This window comes from Centruroides vittatus, unplaced genomic scaffold (genome assembly GCF_030686945.1).
Source record: "Centruroides vittatus isolate TY-2023 unplaced genomic scaffold, ASM3068694v2 contig_596, whole genome shotgun sequence".
NCBI classification, from domain to species: domain Eukaryota; kingdom Metazoa; phylum Arthropoda; class Arachnida; order Scorpiones; family Buthidae; genus Centruroides; species Centruroides vittatus.
The window spans coordinates 803,845-822,897 of NW_027122360.1; the positions used below are offsets into that span (position 1 = coordinate 803,845).

The 19,053-nt window shown below is 29.6% G+C and overlaps 1 protein-coding gene across 1 annotated transcript; it reads left to right on the forward strand.

The window, feature by feature from the left end:
- Positions 1-174: 174 nt before the first annotated feature.
- LOC136979219 (bcl-2-like protein 1) lies at positions 175-18,922 on the forward strand. The gene is made up of 5 exons (XM_067275160.1): positions 175-385; positions 2,074-2,457; positions 10,254-10,371; positions 17,807-18,037; positions 18,331-18,922. Exons 2-5 carry the CDS (start codon positions 2,096-2,098, stop codon positions 18,427-18,429), a joined length of 810 nt encoding a protein of 269 aa, XP_067131261.1. The 5' UTR covers positions 175-385; positions 2,074-2,095; the 3' UTR covers positions 18,430-18,922.
- The last annotated feature ends 131 nt before the right edge of the window (positions 18,923-19,053 follow it).

Consider the following 19,053-nt stretch of genomic DNA (forward strand, 5'->3'; position numbering starts at 1 on the left):
TTAATTATAATTAAATTGTTTTTTTCGGGTTAAATCGAATTTTAAAATATTTAATATTTTTAAATATATATTAATACTTTACACGTTTTTATACGTAATAAAAATACAAAAAGGGCGACAAATGATACGGGTTTGTGGTAAAGGTTGTAACGTTACGAAATTGTCGACCAATCATCCATCGGCTTATGGAATGTTTTGCGTGACGTCACGGACGGAGTGGAGGTTGAATTGAAAAGCGAAAGATCATTTTGTAGACGAAAGGACGTTGATGGTAAATCGAAAGCAAGCTCGAATTTCGCTTTTATCCAACTATTTAAAGTGTTTATTACGCGAATGTTGGCTTTTAGAAGAAGGATAAGCTACCAGTCCACCGTTAATTGATAAAGTAAGTCTGTCAGATTTAGCCCTAATCTGTTGACAATTGTCGTCTGGTTTTTTGGTTTAGCTTTAAAGTTACTCTTATGATTCCGAAAGTAACTCTCTTTTCGAGGCTTTATAACGATTTAATTAAGTGCTAAGACTCTAAAGCCGTTTAAAATAATCAGTTTGACTGAATTATCTCCATTGAGCCGATCATTAATCAGTATTAATCGTGGAGTCAAATTTAATAAAGTGTGATTTTGCATGGTTACGGCAGTTTGAAACAATAAACAAAGTGTAGTCTAATAGATGAATATTTGGTGACGTCACCCATACAAACTTGCATGCTGAAGCCATTCGTAATTATCCTGTGATACAAATTTACATCTGTTACGAAGAACGTAACATTCTATTATCTTCTTATCGGTGAGAAAAATGTTACGTATAAAACTATTTATATCTCGATTGTAGTGTGGATTAATTTGGCGTGATTTTTGTGTTCACGTGTTTCCTGCTGTTGTTTCATTTTTTTTGTTTTTAACGATAAAACAAAGGTGATTTATCGAATTTCACACTCAAGTTTAACAGATTTTCGTATAAATTTATGTATTTTAAATATTTTCTATTGGAATAACTTTAAGTTTTTAGAACTTATTCTTCAGATTTTATTTTTTTAATATTTCAACAATTTTCATAAGGTATGTTTAAATTTTTATATACACTTCTCTCGTACTATATGTTATCATGCTCTTTCCAAATTTATGCATTAATTAGGTAATTTTTTTTAGTTACTGTATTCTAATATGATTATTATTATTATTATTATATTGTAGTTAAAAAAAATTTTTATTTGAAGGTAGAATTGTTGAAAAATAATTTGATTAATCAGCTATTTTAATTTAATATAAATTTATTATATTAAATTATTTTTTATTATTCAAATGAGCCCTATTCGTTTCGTACGAAAAGTGACCTAAAGTATAACGTCTATTCGACGTTATCTCCAAGTTTTACAGTAAACAAGTGTAAGAAATGATGCCAAATTGACGGAAAGGAAAACTACCTTCTGTACGAAACGAAAGGAAATGCCTCAAATGCATACAGCTTTTTAAATTGAATGTGGAGGAATTTAAAAATAATCCATGTATTCTATTCAAATTGAAGTTAACTATGATAATCTCATCGTAGTTTTCCTTTTAGAAGAGTTTACTAATGATTAGCCTGCAGTAAAACACCAATTATTCGAATTAATGGAACTTCGGACCATCGGGATGTTCCACATATCCAGATAATTGAGTTTTTGCTTAAAATATTAAGTATACTGTACCTACAAACGAATGTAATTTATTTTCTACGTTTATAAAAAAAATTGTCCTTTTTATGTATATACGGTATATATATATATACACCGTATATACATATGTGTGTATATATACATAAATAGGCATGCATGCATGTATGTATGTATTTTTAACAAAATCGGAAGGCAATTTGAATAATTGGAGTTTTACTATATTATTTCCAGAAAAATTTATATACTCTAATATCTTTAATTTTTTAATCAAGTTTCTTTACTCTAAAAAATGTATTTTTTAATTAAAAAAAATGTTAGAATGTAGTTCAAGAAATAATTTTAAAAATATTATTTAATAGCATGTATTTTATAGTTTAATATAAAGGAAATAATGAAATATTATTTTAACTCTTTTTTAGTCGTTTTACTTGGAAATTAGAAATGGCCATACCAGATACTGTTTCTTGTGAGGAAGAACAAGAAAACGGAGCGAATATGTACTGTGCTCGCAGCGCTCCCCGTAACAGAGCATCTCGTTCTGGCTTGACACTTAACTTCGGAAGGCACTTGCCACTGCCAATTCTCACACCTTCTCCTTCCGAAGAAGAAACACTGGCAGAAGGACACATGCTCTTTCAAGATTTTGTAACGAATCGAGTTCAGCAAGAAGGACTTCAAAATCAATATTTGCAAATTAGCGCAAACATTCCTTCCCGTTTTAGAAGCAACGTGGAACCCTTGCTTCAAGCTGATGGCGACCAAGCTGATTGCGGATCATCCTTGGAAAACGATCTAAGTGTTAGGTGAGTTTTTAAATTTGTTTTAAATTTTAGAATTTTCTCGTAAGGAAGCGTTTCATTTATCAGTCTATTTACTCTGTACAAATGACTTTAATCCTGTCTACAATCAGCAAAAATCGTACGTATTGTTCGAAGCCGATTTTGATTTTTCGTAAATTATGCAATTCTTTGCACTTCGTAAGAATTTGACATGATAAAAATCAGTTTTTTTTTCAAAATTCTTAAATCCTTAAATTATATCTATCGAGGTATTAAATATACAGTTTAATATATTTAGTGAAACAAATTTAATTTTATATTAAGCTTTTATTAGAAAGTATATTTTCAAAAAATATTTTTAGCGAATAATACAAATAACTTCAATGATTAATTGATTTAAAACAGCTTATCGTTTATGTAGTTAGTAATCGTTGCATATTTTTTCCTGTCGCCGAAAATCGAGTTCTACTTTGGTGACAATGACATGATTCATCAACTTGTGTAAATAATTTTTCTAGGATTTATCAATTTTTTATCAATAATTTTTCCCGCGAATGACATCATGCCGATATAAGAATAAACAAAACGTTTATCTGTTAATAAACTGGTTTCGATGTACAAAAAATTCGGGAAACCACCTTCGTCACAGAGTTGAAAGAACCCGGTTATTGCATCATCCTCGGAAATCGTAGATATTTTTAGATGTGTGGCTCTTAATTAACAGTTCAAAAAAACTCAAAGAACTACTTTGATAAAAGTTTAGTGTTAATCGTCCCTAAATTGTTTACTATGTAAAACAGTCAAATTTTTAGTTTTTTTTTTTTAATTTTGTTTTTAAAGAGTGAGAACTGTCAAAGTCGTCTATTTATCTTTTCTTTCCTGTTTTTATATATAAATAACCACGTGTATATACCGACAAAGTTTTTAAGGGGCGCAGTCATATCCCGGATATAACATCTGGAGTAAAAAAATACAACTTTTCCTGTTCCTTGTTTTTTTATAAAAATACATATATTACTTTTGTATAACTAAGAAGTTAAGAAGCATCAATGGATCGAATAATTTGTGAAACAATTGTTCGAGTAGAATTTGAGCTTTCGATCTTTTTATAAGTTTTTCAAAAAATCATTTATTGTCTTCAAAATTTACAAAATTAACGTGTTTGTATGCGTTTTGGTTCTGGGGATCCCTACTCATTATGCAATCCGATGACCTTACAGCGCGTATGACTCATCTCTGATAGCTAGCTGTTGAAAAGGTTCAAAGGGTATAGAAAACATTCCGTTTTAGTTTTCGTTTTCTTGTTAAAACAGGTTTATTTGATCTGAATCTGGATTTAAAACAAAATTGATGGAACAGTTAATGGAAATTATTTACCTAAAAGCTAAATACGAATGATTTAAAATCGTCGTTTTTTCTGTTCTGTGCACGTGACTTTTCGGTAATAACGGAAATTTGACAGCAACAATTATTTGCTCATTAATGAAACACTTTAGATAAAGAATATATTTTTAGTTAGTGTTAATTTTTATAATAGTAAAATATAGTTTATTAATTAAGCAGTTATTTATAATAAAAAAAAAAGAGACAGTTTAAAAATATTTCGTAAAATCGCATTTAAATGTATAATATAAAATAGTGAGCTTTTGGAGATTTTAATAAATTAATTTCTAATAGAAACGATTTTTAAATGGTTTAATATGACATTTGGCTGTTTAATTAACAGTTGCAATTCTAGTTTAATATTTCCTAAGAGTATTATAGTTTGTCTGCCTGACGTTGCTTGTTCTAAAAATAAAAATTAAAAGTGGGAAAAACCAGATTAGTTTGTAACTGAATATTATCCCTAATTTTATTGGTAAGATGATGTATGAATGTAACTTTTGATTCTTCAGATTAATCCTGTTTTAAAGTCCATATAACTTCTTATAAGAACTAAAAACAAATGAGGAATATTAATTAAAAAATAGATAAGTATTGTTAATAGGATTTGGCATTTCCAAAATGTTGAAAGATCTAAATTTCTATTTTACAGTTTATTTCATGATGAAATTTATAAAGAACATTTATTTCTTTGTGTTTTAGAATGAATTTTTATATATATATATATAAATTCAATGACTAATTATTCATAATATGAGATTTAAATAAATATGGTACTGTACAAAGAATTATATTGCTTTATATAATAAAACTGGAGAAAAATTGGTTTATTACATTAGGTAGATGAACCATTGGAAAATAACATTTGGGAAAGTTCTTTGAATCTGTCAAATAGCATATATACCATGGTGCATTTAGTTCTTTTTTTTTCTACAAAATATCATCATCATTTGCAATACACACACTTTAATCTAGTTTGCAACAGTTTAATTTTTTCCTCCTCCTCCTTCATTGAAATCATTATTGAAATAGAGTTGTATTCTGCTTTATGTTGGATTTCGTGTGAAAAGAAAAAAAAAATCCAGCAACAAGTTGCTTAATTTCCCGGCAACATTTGGTGATGCCATCTGTTATGATATTTTATTTTAAAAAACTTTTTATATTTTTAACTATTACAAAATGGCAGAAAGCTTAATTTTGACGGTAGGGATGGGTTTTATAAAATTGTGAATTCTTAATGACAAGTAAAATTGTCATTAAGTCTGACCATACTGGAGATACACATGACCCCCTTTATCTCCCACCCCTTGACCTTTAACCACCAAAATTTAATAGCCTCGATTTCCTAATAAACAAATCTCCCTGCAAAATTTCAACAAAAAGCACCAGAATTAAGCTTCAAAGAGGGTGAACAAAATCATGCCATTCCCCCCACACTAATATCCATATGTACAGAAGAAACCCTCAAATATTTTTTGCATTTCTTGACATTTTAGGTTTCCAAGTCCAAAAAAGTAAAAATCTGGAGGGGTCATTTTTTTACCAGTTGCCATACTTTCTTTCTGTTATATATAACAGAGGGAAAATGAAAACTTGTTCTAATATCTTATCAATTATAAATGTCAGATTTAATGTTTTGATTTAAACAAATATACACAGACATTACATATTAAAATTTAAAAAAGTAGTAGTACTGACAATTCAAAATGTTAAGTTAAAAAAGAATATGAAAATGATACAAGAGCAACAAAATAATTTAAATATTCATCAGTGGTATATTAATGCATTTAAACAGGATGTTGTTTATTTAATGAAACGATATAAATCTTATATAAAGTAAATTATTTCTATAAAAGAATATTTTGAAGTAGAAAACATGTTAAACTTTAAATAGATGAAATTTAAAATGCATGATATGGTAGAATAGATGACATGGGACTTCTTGTCCATTCATCCACATAATCTTGTTGATATGTGAATGTAATAAAAATAGTTTGTAAAAAAATGGATAAATAAGTTTGACCTTGTTAATGACATAAAGCAACAAAAATAGTTATGGGTTTATTTTATCTATAAAAAAAAATAAAAGAATTGTAAGAAAATACTTTGTAAAGGATATTGATCTATTGAGAGAGGTATTTATTTTATTGTATCCTTTCAGAAATTAATTTTAAATATTTCAAAAAAGAAAAATGGAAAGATATTTATCATCCCCCTCTAGTTAAGAAAAACTTTGCATAAAATTATAAGTAATTGCTTGAAAACTTAATCTTTGTGGGAAAAATGTATGGTGATTTTATGTTAGTATAAGGAGGAAAATCCTGTATATAATGAAAAGTTTTATATTTAAAATATAGTATTTCTGCATTAATGACACAAATTATTTATAAAAAGAAGTCAGCAAAGATTGATACAAAATCTCTTGCACTCTATCATCAGATAAAATTAAATTTTGACTTCCAAATTGGTCTGTGTGAAATTCCTAGCAAAATAAAACAGAATATGAGTTGATTTTAATTTATGATGATAAAATACTACATTTAGTTTATTATTTTTTATATTATATAATTTTTAAAAATTGTTGCATTTAACCTGTTTCTGCAAGTGAAATTGCAATTTTTTTATTCATTTGTCTCTACTACATCAGTTCTTTTAATAATCATTAGATATTTAATTAATTTAATAGCATTAAAAAAAATAATACCACTTAAATTTGAATTTATATTAGCTTAGTTTAGTGAGTTTATTAATTTAATGAAATATGAATTATGGTGTATCAGTGTTGTTATATTATTCTTTTAGTGTGCTTTGCTGGATGATGATAATTTTCATACAAAGAGACAATATTTAAGTAGCATATTATAGAACAGAATGTTTTATGAAAAATTACATTCTGCTTGAATTGATTTTTGTCTTATTTTTAATAAAAGATGGAATTGAACAAAAAGGTAATTTTATAATACCAATGTCACTACTTTTAATTTGTTTTTAATAAAATTTCTCACTTTACAATAAAGTACTTTTCACTATTTTGTTTATAAATAGCAACTGTTTCTGCCATTTGTGTTACACCTGTTTGTTGGTTTTATTTACATTTATACTTTCACTTCTTTGGAGCAACTTCCAGTTGCTCCAAAATGTTTATCTTTAAATAATTGAATTTACTAAACTATCTTGCATATAATTTTTATTTTATATATAACATTAATTCTCATATATATTAAAGTATTTTAAAATTATTTTCAAAAAAAAGGAAGAAAAAAAATGATGAAACATTTCTAAATAAGTCTCTAAGTTATCAATATGATGTACAGTACAGTACATCCTATTAATTTTCTTTATTTGTTTTCTGTTGATCTTCTTCCAATTTTTAAATCTTAGCTGGATTTAATTGCTTTTTTTACTCTGAATTTTGTGTTGAATATTTAAAAACTAAATCAATTTTTTCATCTGTTCACTATCTATATTAATTTTAAAGTTTTTTTCTTAGTGCTGTATGCATAATATCAAAGACAAAAACTCAAAATAACTAAACACTAAATTTTTAAGGATATATTTAGATCAGCTTTTTACTTAACAAAATTAATTTGGCAGTTATGCTACTATCTTATAATAATGTTAACAATTATATCAATTTTAGAATTAAATATGATTATTAGAATTTAGATTTAGTTTTTATATGTGACCAAAAGTCAATAATAGAAAGTTTCGGAATATGTTGAAAATTTTCTCAGTTGAAGAGATTGTGTAAAAGTCATACTTAGAAAAATGTAGAAAGGATATTTTCAAAGGTATGATCACTTTGTTTATTCTTTGAAGAACAGTGTGAACCAGGGGTCTCTAACCTTTAGCCTTTGGGCTAAATATGATTCTGAAGCATATTTATCTGGTGTGCATTCCTGTTTTCACTGACACATTTTAATATCAACAATTGTATTAGTTCAAAGCATACTTTTGAAAAATCAACTAGAATTAATAGACCTTGCTGCAAATGATTTTTATAAAAAAACCTATTTAAAGAAGGGAGTTTGTTAAATTTTTAAATCTCTGCCAGAAGAGAATTTAAAGTTTTAAGAAGTTTTTATGGGGAAATATTTTTTTATTTTTGCTTTGCAAATGAATTTTTTTGAAATCAAAATATTGAACATTTCTATGCAATGAATAGCTAAATATGATTTTAATTTGGGTATCATAAAATTTATTCCCAATTTTAGTTCTTCAAAGAAACAATTGCAAATTTTGCAATGATTTATGCCTGTTGAAATTAAAAATTCTTAATCCTTGACTATATCTTTTATACTTGACCCCAGACACATCTTTTTATGGCTCACATGGCCTGTACTCTAATACTTCTGACATATTTTTCAATTCTGTAAGTAATGCAATTGACTATTATTGACTTTTATATATAACATATATAAAAATAATAATAATTAAATTGCTAAAATAAAACACTTTTTAAAGTGTTTAAATAAATAATAGGATGTGGTGAGACAAAGTACTCTGGACTTTGCTTTATTGAAAAGTTGAAAAAATAATAAGAAACAATAATAATAAGTATAATCTCCAATTTTCAAAATTTAATTAGTCTGTTTTATTTAAACAAATTTAACAGTTTGTTTTATCAAGTAGATCATTATAATCATGCTGAATAGTTTGTCAGAGGAATATTTTTTTTCAGCACGCTGAAAACATTTGTGTAAATAAATGTTCACTAGATCTTTTTTTATCTCTAATATTAGTAAATGTGGATTGTACATTATGATTTGTGTACAGTATTTAGATTTAAAGATTTTAGTTTAATTTATTCAGTTCTATCAATTAAGAATTTATTAATTTTTACAAAGTGGTATAAAAAAATTTTTTTGTTGTTAATTTTAAAGTCCAAAAGAAATCAATTGTATTTAAAAATTTTTATATCAATATATGTTTAGAATATTTAGCTTAAAATTGTCAAACATTTTTTCAATCAAAAAAAAAAAAAAAAAAAAAAAAAAAGCAACACCAAGAATTGATGAAGCATCATGAAATTTTTGAACAAGTGAGAAAAGTACCCTTAGTATTGTATATAAATTTATTTGCAGAAATTTCCTTCTGGAATTCTTATCAAATTTCATAGAAACATGCATAAACTGCTGCATTTACCTGTCTCTTTTTTCAGGTTGTATCTCTGAAAATGGGCTGTGTCTTAGAATCCAAATTAATGTGTCATAGTTAGAGGCACATGGCACTGGAGGAAACCTCCAGTGCCATGTGCCTACTTCTCTGTCACTAATTCCATTGTGTTATTTTAATGATTTTATTATACTAATATTCAGAATATTTAAGAGATCAGCTTAGCTCACTCCCATTAGCCTGTTGTAGTAACATCATAAATATTTGGTGGAAAATACCAGCATTCTTTCAACAAATGTTGAAAGAATGCTGGTATTTTCAACAAATGTTGAAAGAATGCTGGTAATGCAGCATTCTTTCAACAAATGTTGAAAGAATGCTGCACCACTTTCAAACAAATTTCCAATGCTTTAAAACAGCACTGAGGTTGCATGTGAGGATCAAATCCAGTGTTGATTCATAAGAGCCTAACAGGGAAAGTCAAGTGTAGAAAAGGGAATAACCTAGCATGGAAGACAATAATGAATAATTAATGTTACTTACAACAAATGCCCCTAAATCAATATATCTCAAGTTGTCTATTTTTGAAAAGGACAAAAAATATAAGTGAGCATGCAAAAATTAATGTGCATCTTAGATTCAAGTAAATACAGTATTCAGTAGTTAACATGAAAATTTTAGTCTTCAAAAATGCATCAATTAATATTTGATATATCTTTATTATAATCAAAGTAAAATAGTCTTTCAAAAGAAATTAAGACATTGTAAAGACACATTTTTATTTTAACAAAACAAATATATATTGTATAACTAATTAATAAAATCAAAATAGTCACTACATTTAACTTAATAAAGCAAGCCATGTATCTTTTTAACAGTGGGTAACAGTTACTCACTATTAAAGGTATATTGTTTGCTTTATAACAAATTAAGAGTAAGATATAAATGTATTTACCATGATTCCTGTTCAGAAGTCAAAAAATGATTTATATACACTGGTGCATAATAATGCAAAGCATTGTAAATAGTATTGAACTTGATATTACTAATAGCTAATACTAAAGCTTAATATTATTGAATTATACTTCTGGATGAAAAATTTCATTTTTAATGACTAGTTTTAAATTTAATTAAAAATGCTACAAGACTAATTACTAAAGTAAAAATTAATATTTTCAAATACATTATAATTTTAAAACAAATATTTATTGTATAAATTAAATTGTTGATTAAAATTAAACCAAAATAAAGTTAGATTTTATACTTGATTCAAAGTTGTTTTTAAACCTATATCTAACATCTGTTTTATTTTTTTGTTCTAGTACTCCACTGGGTTACAAGAATCCAGTCTGGGCCAAAGCAGGCAGAGAACTTAGACTGTTGGCAGAAAAATTTGCCAAGAGTGAAGAGAGGAAAGCAGTCAAAGCGAGAGCTAATCAAGTGAGTTACTTTTTTCAGAAGTAAAATTTTTAAATGCATATTGCTTTCTATTAAAGTTCCATCAGGAAAATGAGTGATTTTATAGACTATTATTAACAAATTCTCATGTACAAAATTTCAAACATTGTTTGCCATTTCTTTTGAAGATGGCACAATGCAAATGATCCTCATTTATGCACAAGCATTCTTTGCATCTTCAAAGTATGTTGTGTCATTCTGTATGTGATATACTTTGAAAACATTTTTCATGTTTTCAAGTGAATGGGGGTTCACTTTTATGATGTCATTTTCAAAACATAAATGACAAACTATGATGATAGAAATCTTTTACATAAAAATTTGTTAATAAATATTGAAAAGTTAATAATAACCTATTTATAATCACATGTTTTCCTATAGATTTTGTATATTCCAAGTTTGTTTTTAAATTATGGTGAAACCCTGTTATACATTTTTCAAGGGAACTGAGAGAAAAACTACTTTTGAAGTGAATATAGTATTGCAAAGGTATAGTGCAGCACATTTTTTTTAATAGAATTGTCTGGTACAGTATGTCACATACTGTATCAGACAATTCTATTAAAAAAAATGAGAAACAAATAAAACTTGACCAATTTTTTAAAATCATGAATTGATTTCAGACTGTTTTGAACATATAAAATGAAAAGTAAATGTATTATACAGTATGTATATTAAATAAAATTTTTTTGTTAAGAATTATACATACAACTATACAAATTCAGTTACGATGTTAATTTTTTAATTGGTTGTTTCTTTCTTCTGAAACTTATCATGTAAAAGAATGAAGTTATTTTAAAGGTTAGCTCACATTGATAGTGAATAGTGAAACAAATAAACCATAAAGTGATTTTTATTAGCATAGCAAAATTGGTTCACACTATGAAAATTTTCACTTTACACATTTTCATGTGTTGGGAATGGTGGGGTGATTTGCTAAATGGGAAAATTCTTCAGACCAGGAAAAGTAAAGCAAATAATACATAACATGTGACAACACACTGCATATTATATGAATCTGCTTGTGATTTGCCAGCAGATGCATATAATATTCTAATGATCTAAGTTGAAGTGGATTCCTAATTCACCTTTTCATTTTTTTTAAAATGGGAAAATTTAAGGCAATTATTAAAGTGAATAAATCATAGATGAGAAAAAGTGCTGTACAGTGCTAAAAAATATGACATGTAAGTGTAAAATCATATAAATGAAAAATGTATAACTGAAGTGTTTATAATAGAGAAAGTACCTGTGCAGAAAACAATGTATAATTGTGAAAAATATACAACTGAGAAATGTATAAACAGGGTTGACTATCTACTTGGAAACAAAATAAATATATTATTAATTTTGATTAATAGATGCCCAAACTCTTATTAAAATTGGACAAACACAAATATTTCATTCTATATCTTAAATTGACATTTTATTTCACAAACTGGCAAATTAGAAATATCCTAGAAGCATTCTTCTGTCAGATGTTATGACAATATTTTCTGATTTATCTTTGTGAGGAAGAGAGCTTTATTGATCATAAAGTAGCAAAGTATGTTGTTTATTTTCTGTGTGATGCTTTTTGAAAATTTCAATGCAGAAGTTCTTGCTTTTTAAAAGATTTATAAAAGGATATTTGTCAGTATATATCAGGTTCTCACTTTTTTAGATTCAAATATTTAAACTTTTTGAAACTACTATTAATTCAATGTTAGGAGATTTTTTTTCAGTTCTTTACTTTTTAAATATTGGTAGTTTATTATTATTATTGTCGTTGTTGTTTTAAAATAATAAATTAATAGAATTACTGTATTATTTCTATGAATATCTGACATTAATATAAAAATAACCTTTATTCTTTATTCTTACAAATGTATTCAGAAGCCTCAATTTTTACAGGCATATGTTAATATTATTAAGTAATTAAAATTCTCTTTGTAGCAGTGGTGCACACAGAGGAGACCAATAGGCCTTGGCACCACCTAAAGTAAAAGGAAAATACCAGTTGTAGATTTCCAAAATTTTTCTTAATTAAAATTCATTTTTTGTTTATATGATGTCATATCTTCTATTATTTATGAATTAGCAGTCACGTAAGGTGAAAATTTTATTGAATTTGCATTAAAAATTTTATTTGTTCGACTCACTCCCCGAGATTAAATTTTGAGTGCGCCACTGCTTTGTAGTAATAGTTATTTCTTACATACTAATTGAATGTATGTTGTCTATTTTACTTAAAATAACTTAAAATAAGTCTTAAAAAAAATCATTTTTTGCAAGGAAATCCTATTAGATTTTATTAACTATGTAAAGTGAGAGTAAACTGAGAAATGACTATATATATATTAAATATTTAACTACAATATGTACCCCCTATATGGCAACACATGATTGCCTTGAAAATGTAGATAGCCACCTGTCAGTTTCTGGTGTAATTAGGACATGAACAAAGAACAGATTGTCAGCTTGTTTATGCAAACTGATATATTGTACAAACTCTGATCTGGAAGGTAGCTATTAAACTCAGATTGGCAAGACTCGGCCTTGAGGCTGGCCATATATTTCAGGACTATTGCCCAAATATAAGTAGTTCTATAATATATATAGTTCTACTAATCTAACAGACATAATGAATCAGATTTAAGTTGTTGTTTCAGAAGATAAGACTATACTAATTCTTTCCACTAAAAAACAATCCAATTGATATGTTCTTTCTGTTTATTCACTATATAAATTCTAATTTATTATATTGTCCCAAAACACAAAATTGAAAAGAACAGAAGACATATTAAAAATCATGCCAAAATTGACTGAAATGAGATTGTTTTAAATTTTCATATGATGCTTCTAGTAATAAAGAGAATAAAGAGCTTAGTTTACTATTTAATTCACACATTGAAATATTTGAATTAGAAATAATAAAGACTTTTTCCTGCTTAACAAGTAACATTTTTAGATCTTAATCAAACTAACATTCTCTATGAAATTTTTCTTCAGTTTGACTAATTGAGGTGTTTAATAACCAAACCATCATCTAGAATATTAAATTAAGGACATCATGTATTGTTTTTCTGATTTCCTGTGATGATTAGGGTTTATACTAAAATTCGTGCTTTCCTCTCGCTTTCTATCATTCACCGATTAAAAACGACCATTTTCGGCTACCTTCGGTGGCCCGCGTCGAGTTAAGGAGATTCTATATAGACATTCTATAGCAGATTCGAAGTTTGGAATAATGCCATTTTTCCAAACTTCGAACCCTCTATAGACACACTATATAGAATCTCCTCGACCGGACGCAGGCCACCGAAGGTAGCCGAAAACGTTCGTTTTTAATGGGGGAATGATGGAAAGTGAGTGGAAGGTGTAAATTTTAGTATTTAGAAGATAGTTTCAGCTTTAGAATTAATAAGTTGATTAGGGTTTTACATAAATTGAACTTGTAATGAATTCAAAATGGTAATCTTGTCAATCTTAAACCATTTTATCAGTTACTGAAAAGTCAGAAAAGTTTGGTTTACATTTGTATTTAAAATAATTTTTTTCAAAATAATTCTTTAGGATGTTTAATATTCTTTAGTGTATTTCTCAGTTAGTTATTTTCCTTGTGAAAAACGACATTTTTTTTTTTCTTGTAGAACAAAGTATTTTTATATTGAATATTAATCAGCATTTTCAAGCCGAATTTTTCAAGAATTATGAAAAATAAAAATGCACAATTGTGAAATACAAGATTAAAACATTTTGTGCTAAGTGTACTTACTGTGATTTGTTTATGAAGACAAGAATTTCAGATTTGAAAGTGCATGTTGTCTGTTTAATTTGATCAATTATAGAATCATACCAGGATTTCTATATATAATATGTAATGTCTCTTAGTTTAGAAAAGCAGAAATTGTTGCCAGATTTATTAGAAATCATTCTCATTTCTCATATTTTTTTCATAAAAACTTTTAATCTGTAGATAATGTGGAATTTCTGGAAAGTTTTATGATACCTATTTACGTAATTCTTTTTTAGTTAAACAAACTATATATTATTAAAACTCCTATATTTTTCAAGTACTTTTAAGGATTTTATGGTTGGAAATATTTTTAAACATATTTTTACAAAGTTTTATAAAATATTCAAAGACTGCTTCATCTTACAAGAAATTTATCCATATATTTTGGCTACCAATATTTTCAATAAGACATTTATCAAATTCAATTAAAGCTATTGAAGAATTATGTTCTGTTTTCTAACTTTTAAAATTGTAATAAGAATTTTATGTATTAAATTATTGTAATAGAAGGATCCACTAAACACAGTCTGCATAAAATAGCATATTTTGTCTCGATTGTTATTACTTAATAAGTAACGAAATGATCGAAATAAAATATTACCAATTCATCTAATTTTGAATATTAACCTCTCCGAGACAAATTTTTTAATGTAAAACAGATTTATTTGTAAGAAAATTATTAAATGCTAATTGCACAATTGATGAGAACTACATTTTCTTGAATTTAACAGGAAACACAAACGTGATGTTTTTGTTGCAAGGCATTCTAAAATGTGCATTTTTGTTTTAATAAAATGGGTAAAAACAGCTGATAATACTTTCATATTAAAAGATAATCATGCAGTAAATATTTCCTCTATATTGATAATGATAATAATAATAACAACAGTATTAATTTGAGTTTTCTTAAATAATGAGACCATCTTTATGTAGTTTCTACAAACTGTTTATCAATCCAAAGATATAGATCTTAAAATGTTTACAAAATAGTATGTATTCAAAATTAAAAATATCTAAAGATATTCAAAAACAAAGTATAAGTTGTTGAGATTTAAAGAACGAATTCGGTTCTTAGCAAAATCGATATCCCGTCTCCTAACACAATATAATTAGTGTATTAACCCATTGTGCTATTTAACTAAATATAATTTACGGTTTGTCTATAGTTTTTAAAAATATTTTAAATGGTTTTGCTAAATATTGTACAGTACTTTAGTTGCTTTCTTTTGAGTCGAAGGGCCGAGAATTAGTGGACGTTGTCTAATTTCATTAAATTTTATGCAGTTTATGCATTTTATAATTCTTTCCAAATTTCTCGCATGTTTTTTCTCTACTTATATTCATCATTCCAGAAGCGATAAAGGTTTTAAGGGGAGTCGAATTTTGTTGGACGTCCGAAGAGAGGAGGGGGCGTATAAATTTATGGACACCTTTGTAAAATTTTTCTCGATTTCTTCCCATTGATTATATAGCAATTTTTAACTCTCGGCATATGTCTATTTTTGCTATTTGTATACACAGTTCCAGCAAGCAACCCCAAGCGGGTTGCTTGCTTGCTTTCTTCTATTGGGTTCGAGTCGGAAATGCAGTCCGTAACTCGTATTTATAGACCATTCAAACGTTTTAATTAGCACGGTGCACCGGGGCACGCTTCCGTCGATAAATTCCGAACGGTTCACCAATTTTTTCCATCAAATGGTAAAAAGACGTGTCTCGATATTGCGCGTCACTCGTTCGCCCATTTACAAACGCAACAGTCTTTTTGCCATTCTAATCAAATGCTGCCCGGCCCGTACCATTCCGATCCCCCTGCTCGATGATGCGACGAGCAACTATTTTTTAATGTCGTGCCAGTAGTCGTCGGGGCCATGGAGATTAAGAAATTTTGTCGCTCCACTCAATTCGTTTCTAATTTTTAGTCCACTTTAATTGAAATTCTGGTTTTCGGTCATTAATATCGGGATGTTTAACCGTTTTACTCGTAGCGTTAGTGGTAATTCCTTCAGAATGGAGCGTTTTCACCCAGCCATTAGGTTGTTTGGTCGTCTGGATGAATTTTTAAATCTCGTTCTCGCCTAATTTCTAAAATTGTCGATTATCTCAAGAGGTCTATTCAGTCTTGGAGCACTTTTTGTCTGTTTGAGAGGCCCCGTTTCCAACCCAGTTAGTGATGATCCGCATCTCTCGGCTTTTCTAGCACTTAATGGACTGAATAGTCACGCTGTTTCGCCATCAATTAAATGTAAAAAGTTTAACGGTTTTAGTTTCTTTTAATCTTGATAGAAAAACAACTTATATTTACGAAACACCAAAAAAGTCTATTGTTTTGGTGTTTCATAAATAATTTTTTTTGTTGTTGTTGTTTTATAGGTTACACAATTTATGAAACCCACCTTAATTCTGATAGGCAATAGGTAAAAGAGGAGGATGGATGTCCCGACCCGTCTCACTCGCCATAAGTTCTGGGTTTCCTATAAGTTTTTTTATTTTTATTTTTCAACTCTTTCCGCCCTGTGGGCACTAAGAGGGCCTCTTTTAGTAGGCCCATTATGGGTTCGGCCAGGCCCACAATGGGGCGACCGGGTGGTGAGGGACGGGGCCCGACATATTCGAACGGACCACCCCCCGAAAAATTCCTGGGGATTATTCGATCCCGGGTCCCCCAGAGCGGTAGGCTGCCACCTTTACCGCTCGGCCATCCGGCCTGTTCCTATAAGTTTGCGACCATTGTGGTAGGCTAAACTTTGTCGCGCATTCCGGGGTCAATAAGTAAAAGTAAATTATTTTGAATAAATTGAGCTTCGACAATTTCTTGCACGGCGCGTCGGCATTGTCGATGGAAGCGACATACCGACACATTCTCGCATCTTTGGACTTTTATCTGCTGGGCCACCCAAAGGACTTAGGTTGGTGACGTGGTCTCCTTGCGCCCCTAAACAACGCTACCTATCCACCCTTGCAGATAGCACGCTTACATTTGACGTGTTTGTCTGCACATACGTTATGTAAAAGCTTTAAAATGTGTTTTGCGCCTATTTTATTATTGCGTAACTAACGCTGTTACCAGAGGTTTAATTTCTCAAAAGCCTGTCATTTTCGGGTGTGTGTTTATGCGCCCCCTTTTTTCTTTATTTCCCGCCAGGAATCGTAGTCGTGCTTGTTGCTCAATGCTTTGTTTTTGACTCCGGACTTAAGCAATTGGTTGCTACTATCCTATTTCCACCAAATCAATAACTGGATAAGAAAACAAAGTGTAATAATAACTATACATTAGTGTTGTGTAGTTAAGCTTTAATTCGATAATTAACTTTTTCTCGTATATGTCATTAAATTTTTTAATTTTCGAGTTTAGATCACTCGGGTGTTGATTATCTTTTTCAAACAACGAATTATTACGTTTAAATAGACGACGATAAATTATTCGCCATAGATATCGTCAGTAAAGTTTAACCGACGTTCGAAACAGAAAATAGAAGTTGCCTTTGATTTTCTGTTTATTCGTAGATCTTAATATAAGTCGGATGGTCGTCCTTATTAATCTAATACCGCATTGTGATAATTTTGTTTTTGCCAGATAATCCTAGTTTTTCCCATTGCCGAAAATTGAATTTGACACAAACATTTTCTAATATTTGTCAGGTGGACATCCAGCAGATAACGTGGGACGAGTTCCAGGATCTGCTGACCGAGTTGTTTTTGGACGGAGACATCCGACGCGAACGGATAGTCACTCTTTTCTTCTTCTGCACGGACATCATGATCCGGGCGATTAAGGAAAGAATCGCCGACAAAGTCAAGTGTCTGTTCGTCTGGTCACTGCGCTTCATCTCCGAGAAGGTTTGCACCTGGGTGCAGGAGCAAGGAGGATGGGTAAGAACAATTTTAAATAATCCCTTAGCGGGTGTGTTTCCCATTGAAAACGAGTTCGAACAGTGGGGTTTAATCATATATATTGTAGCCGAAGATTAGTCGAGTCCAATCGATGGCATTTAAACCTTTGTGATAATTTTTGACGGCAATAGACGATGAAATTTAATTTTCACGCCAGTATTTTAGAGCCGCGGGCGTTAAATTGCTTAAATCGGCCAAGCGCTTTACGCAGCGGACAGTCGAATGTTTTTTTAAAAAAAGACTAATGTTTAATTTTCTAACGTATTTTTCAGGGCGTCGTCCTAGGCAGTTACGTGCCGAAAGCCGTAATAACCATCTGCGCCCTGACCGTGGCCGCCTTCACCGTTTTCTACGTCTGGAAGAAGACCTGACGGGCCCTCCGGACACACCACGTTGAACTGTAAATCGCGGCCGGGTCCACGTTTTTTTTTTATTAGTTAAATCTTTCTACGTCTCGGGAGTGACGACGGACAAAATCTTTTCTCCTCCGCCAATAGGCGATATTTACCATTTTTAACTCCGTAGTACAGTCTTTTTTTGTGCGCGAGCCAGAAGAGCCTCGACACTGCCACGGGTCGACCGACCTTTCCGCCGCCTCCGATTGGAATCCATCCGAAAACTTCCGGCACGGAGGACACTGCACAATTTATCTATGCACAGTTTTTGTACTCTTTTCCGTCGATTGTTACTCGCTTTTTCTAACTTTTTTGATACGACTTTTTAAAGTGTAAGAAAGTGAAATTTCCCGTTGTCTCGGGGCGGCCATGTGTTCCGGTTGCCCCGGGACGACGGTCGTACTCACGTTAATTGTGAACGTGTAATTTCCCCATTCCACATATTAAAAACTGTTCAAAAAGAAAAAAATTGTTGGTTTGCTTGTCGTCGTTACGCGTTTACCGGTGTTCAGAATTTTCTAAGCGCCGGGAATTAAATAAATCCGATTTTTCGCGCAACTTACGAAAGACGGGAGGTTCTTGGCGTTATTTTATACCGGA

What these genes read in the sequence shown, in the direction of transcription:
- LOC136979219 (XM_067275160.1), top strand. Translation starts at nt 2,096, where the DNA reads ATGGCCATACCAGATACTGTTTCTTGTGAGGAAGAACAAGAAAACGGA. An exon ending in TCAAAGCGAGAGCTAATCAA is followed by an intron (nt 10,372 to 17,806) that starts GTGAGTTACTTT and finishes AATATTTGTCAG; the next exon opens with GTGGACATCCAGCAGATAAC. An exon ending in TGCAGGAGCAAGGAGGATGG is followed by an intron (nt 18,038 to 18,330) that starts GTAAGAACAATT and finishes CGTATTTTTCAG; the next exon opens with GGCGTCGTCCTAGGCAGTTA.